This window comes from Cariama cristata, unplaced genomic scaffold, assembly GCF_000690535.1.
Source record: "Cariama cristata isolate BGI_N322 unplaced genomic scaffold, ASM69053v1 scaffold8648, whole genome shotgun sequence".
NCBI lineage: Eukaryota > Metazoa > Chordata > Aves > Cariamiformes > Cariamidae > Cariama > Cariama cristata.
Genome location: NW_009630607.1, coordinates 16,088 through 21,533, shown reverse-complemented (window position 1 = coordinate 21,533; position 5,446 = coordinate 16,088). Strand labels below are relative to the sequence as shown.

At 39.6% G+C, this 5,446-nt stretch overlaps 1 protein-coding gene across 1 annotated transcript in view; it reads right to left on the bottom strand.

Moving 5' to 3' along the window:
- Window positions 1-3,324: 3,324 nt before the first annotated feature.
- QRFPR (pyroglutamylated RFamide peptide receptor) overlaps window positions 3,325-5,446 on the bottom strand; it is a 6,260-nt gene continuing 4,138 nt past the window's right edge. Inside the window, exon 5 of the mRNA XM_009705613.1 lies at window positions 3,325-3,916. Within this exon, the coding sequence (XP_009703915.1) occupies window positions 3,513-3,916 (404 nt within the window). The 3' untranslated portion in view covers window positions 3,325-3,512. The remainder of the gene's footprint in view (window positions 3,917-5,446) is intronic.

Here is a 5,446-nt window from a genome sequence, read left to right as displayed (position 1 = left end):
GTTATACCCACTCCTCCACCTATCTTGATGTCAAATCTGCTCCACAGCAGAAAGCATGTAAGCTGCAACCTGACCAATACCCTTCCCAGTATTCATACTGGGAGCCTTTCATCACACCTCTGTTGAATGCTTTGCTTCAGACTGTGCTGCAAACAGTAGTCATTCAGGTTTCTTTTATAATGGAGTTTCTGTTATTCATAAACTCTACTTCTTGCTCTGAATGAATTTTGGTCCTGACTTTGCCAGCAGGGGCTCAGTTGTCTGGGTATTGGTAAGCAGAGGGATAAGTCTGCAAACTGTCTTTTTTTTTTCCCTCCCGCAAAATGGGAATTCTGTAGCAGATGCACTGTTACAGACAGTTACTGAGTGGGTTCACTTCCTTCTACTCACTGTTTTCCTTGTTCATACTCTGATTGCAGTTGAGCAAGACAACACACCTGACACTTTATCCTGGTCCATTCCAATTACCAGAGTCTTTGTTCAGTTGAATGTGTCCTTTCAGGCTCTCGTCTTCATCCACATGCCAGATCCTGGCAACATCTCATCATAACTTTAAGGCTTAACCCCTTACAGCTGAAAATAAAATAAGTTTCTCTCTAATTTGATTAAAGTCAAAGAAATTACAAGTGATTCATAACTAAGATATTAGAAAGAAACTCTTCTGACGAGGCATTTTTCCCCTGAAAGAACACAACAGTTTTGATAAATATTTTCAGTTTATGGAAATGAGCGTGGTTATCTTTTCTGTTCTCCAGTAAAAGCATTAGCCAGAAAATTTTTCTGATCAGATTCACGATGAAGTTCTGTTAATCTAAGATGGGAATAACCAGGCAAGCTGGGAGGACAGCAGGGCTGTTCTTTCCACAGCAGCGCTAGCACTCACTGGTTGGAAGTACTCAGTTACAGCCATGCACGCAGAAAACACATGATATGAGCCACTGCAAGAGACAGGCTGCTAGCCTGGGCTGACAACTGACCTGATTCAATAGAACAATTTGTTTTGTCAGTTAAATCAAAGCAGAAGCTCTGACAGATGAAAAAAAAAAAAAAAATGGGCAAAATCTTGGTTCTGCTTAAGTCAATAAAGGTTTTTTTATTCCCTGCAGCTAGGACTTCTCACAAGATTATCTGGCTCTGAGCAAAAACACACAGTATGTGCCAAAACATTTACCACTTCTCTCCTACCAAGAGATTGGAAGTTTCCCCCTCACCTTATTCTGTAAAGTCCTTTAAATGACATCTCTCAGGATTACAGTAACAGCTGGCACCTGTGACAGGACTGGAATATAATCACTGAAGAAGCACACAGAAGCTTATACAAATCTTTAAACAAAGACAGTCTCAAAGAACGAAGCTTATAGCAGATGCTCCCAGTGCAAAGCAGCACCAGCAATGCCAAAACAGAGATTTAATTAAAAACTTAATACAATACTACAACAGTTTTTCGTTGACATAGCATTTTATGAGACAGAAGAAACAGTTAAGACAAAACAGAAACATAAAATACTTGGAAGTTTTTGATAAATACTTGTTAAAATCTGCCACTGAAATTAGTAGTGCAAATAAATAAAAAGCTTAAAATAAATTGCTTTTCAGTTACAGGATCTGTCAAAACACATAGTTCTCATTATCAGCCAGATAAACTTTATACCAACTGAGGAAAACTATGATGCTAAACCACCATTACCCCTATTCTTCAGGGCAGAAAACTTGTACTAGAAGACCCCTGTCTAGAAAGACAAAAGACAAGCTAAGACACACACGGTCTTCAAAGGCAGTCACAGTTGTAACTGCAGGCAAAAATCGTTGCTGTTGCTTACAGCATTATTCAAAGGTAATGCACAGGGCCATGTCTGCGTGACTGTCTAAAGTAGAACCTGACCTTTCTCATGTTGTTTCACCCACACATAGTGCTCTCCAAAATTGTTATTTTATCTAATACATATGCTTATGTGAACAGGACTGCTCTTAATTCCTGGCTGTCAGGACAAGTCAGGAATCTTCCCCTGTCATTGCATGGGAGTATATCATATACAATATAAATAATATATATGTAAATAGAGTATGTCAGAAAGCAGCATCAGTATGCCTTATCCCATGGAAATTTGTAAATATTGCAGAAGGATCAGATTAATTCCAATTTACACAAGGATAATTCAGACTAAGTTTTCATTTACAATGACGTGTAAAGTAGCAATGCAAAAGAATCTTAAAATTTACTGCCAAGGGAGCACCAAGGCCCCTTAGGTGAGCCAAGGGATGACAGAAGAGTGCACTGATATTTCACAGGCCATTACAGGATCCAACCTAACCTCAGCTGGAGTTGCAAATTATGTATTTCAAAGCCTCATTCATAGGATCAGATCGCAGTGTACCATTCCAGATCCCACTTTTCCCCAGGTCCCATGCTTGTAAGCATCCTTTTACAATTTTTCAGTTTGACCCACTGAGAGCAAAGATATTTAGAATTTATATGGATTTTTAAAAAAAATAACACAACACTGGCCCTGTTCTTAGTAATTAATCCACTTTGAGGATGATGGAGAGACAGAAAAACTTGTGCATGTCTTCAGAGAAGCATCTAGTCAAAAGACCATGATATTAAATTGAAAGTCTTGTGTGGAGTCCCAACAGGCTCTGGATCTGGCCCTTATATCCCTCCAGAAAATGGCAACGCAACACTTTCAACCCGTTAAGTCACACAGCCCAGCATGACTGTAAGTTAAACTCAGTGTTTACTCTACAGACCGCACCTCCAGCGTCTGCACACTTCTGTAAAGCACTTTTTCAACTTCTACATTTTTCAGCAGAACAATGCCGTTTACAGGGCAGTACACTGGCATTTAAATTTGTACCCAAGTAACCCCTACAAACAGCACATTAATTATGCATGCATTGTTGATTTCTAATATGTTTCCTGTTAAGAAAATCTGAACATGTGCATTGTTTAAATCTTAATCTCTTCAGAACCAAATTTTGGCTGGCTCTTTCATACCATTTTTTTCCAAAATGGCATTGCATTTCAGTGTACATTTTTCCTGAACTCAGATCTGAAGCTCCTCTGTCCTCAGAGCTGTAGAGAGCAGATCTTACAGTGTTAGACCCATATCCGACTTCCAAGTTGTCCAAAAAAAGTGTGTTTTTTTTTCTTCCGGCATTCAGCTGTGTATGGTCCAGCAGTGTGCCAGCATCCAGACACAGAATAAACAGAGCAAGCCATAGTTGTTTGGTTTACCTAAAGCAGAGGGCAAACAAGCCTTAAATTAGCTTAGGAAGAAAAATGTTTGGGTTCCCCCCCACACCCAGAAATCATACAGTAATATCGTTTTCCAAAGTTTTACTCCTCATCCTTATAAAATATATTACATTTGCTCAACCATTATCCCAACACTATAATCCACAAAATATTTCTCCCTCATTTCAGCATGCAAAGTAGAAAACTATTTTAAATGGATTATTGAAAGTTATCATACAAAGAGAATGCTTTTTCCATTCTCAAAACCTTTGTGATGCTACTGTCCATTTCCTAATGCAGAATGCACAGTAAGCTCAGAGCTGAATAAGGCAAGGTGCCTTTTCAAGTTCCTCTTTGACGCTGGTTGATCGCAGAACTTGACTTCAATGTTGCCATCGCTGAATGCCTCCTTTCTGGCTTCATCCGAGTCAGTGGGATCCCTTTGAGAAACATTTGCTTTTTGCCACCTCATTGTAATCCCTGAGTTCCCAAGTTGCCTGGTTGGTGATGCGTTTTCTTTGACAATGCAGAAGCAGATGGCAGACAAAAAATTTTTCTTGAAGTTTTCATTCATGAAAGCATATACAATAGGGTTGCAAATAGAATTGAAGAATCCTATAATCTGAACGATTGCAAAGATCATTTTGACTGTCACATCATCGTACTCCTTTTCAAAATTACCTGGAAAGAAAAAAGGAAGTATGCTGTAAGCACAGAATGGCATAAACGCCTGCTATTTAGCCTATTTATATCCAGTCTGGCATTAGAAGCTTTTGTTTAAAATCAACAAAAGACCTTGCTGGAGGTTCTTCATATTAGCAATAGGGTTTCATTAGCAAGCAAAGATCAAGATCTACCACACAGCCCTGCTTTGTGTATATGTAAATAAGGACAGAGTCATTCGAGAGAGGCAATCCATGAGCCAAAAACTTGCTCAATGGCCAAGCAAGAGAAAGCTTCCAGTCTGCCAAGTATAAGCCTTTTCTATTCAAGTTGTTCTTCTGACTCTGAGGTTCACACCCATTATCAAACGTCTAAGTACTTTAACACCAATCCCTGTCTTGTCACTGACCGCACACGGCTTCTTTCTCTGGGCTGGCACTGATCAGCTCACGGAGGTCAAAATGGATCTTCTTGGCCTTTTTAATCATCGAGATCACAGAGGACTCCGAATACGTTGAATTCAAATACTCAGCAACCAAACTCTGGATAAATACTACAAAGGTTTACATGGCAAGTAAAAGAAAGGCCTTGCAGCACCTGAAATAATTTCTGAAATCAGCAGTGAAAAGACAGCAAACAGTTCATGGAGTGCTACAGGCAACCTTAACATGGGACAACCCAGACAATTTTAATAGTTACAGCTTCTGCACTTCCAGTTCTGCCCAGGCACAAACATCATTCAGTTCAGCTGACTGGCTGCGGGACCATTGATTAACATGTTACAACCTTATTTGCGATAGAAGGCAAAGAAAGAGCTGCGGCCTTTGGCAAGTAGAGTACAACAACTACTGAAAACTTCCTCTTGTTCCTACACATAGCCTGCTGCATAGTCCCACGTGCTATCCAGTACCCATGCAGGAAATGGGAGATAGCACGAGACCCCAGAGAACAGGACAAACAGCAAAATGCAAAGACAACAAGCACTGAGGCCATTTCCAAGCTACTATCCAGTTGAGACCACTGAAAAAGTTCAACTGGATTCACTGGGTATTATCTCTATGTTGTCCAGTATTTATATTTCCAATATGCGTACCTCATTAAAACCAAGGCACGTGAAGGGATAAATATTTCATAACAGTGTAACTCAAAGCAGCATGACAACTTAAGTCGATGCAAATAGAAGTCTTCACATATTAAATTAAAATTAAATTTTAATAAAAGAGTTACTCGTTCAAGAGGTCTTATACTTGGAAATAATTTTTACTTTCCAGCCAGGTACATTTGACCTTTCAGCAAACGAGGGTAGCATGACAGACATAGAAAATAAAAGAATCTACGGAGATATGCTTACCATCCCAATAGTCAAGTCTTGTTTTTTCTTGAGTCTTGTAAGGCCTAACAAACCTCCTTTTCAAGACTGGATTACATGCTGTACAAATTCAGAAGCAATGACAATCTCCTTTCTAAAGGGTTTGCATTCTAGGAGAGCTGGTAGAGAGCTTCAGTTCCCTCCCTCCCACCCACCCTGCAACAAAGTTCAGTAGGGTT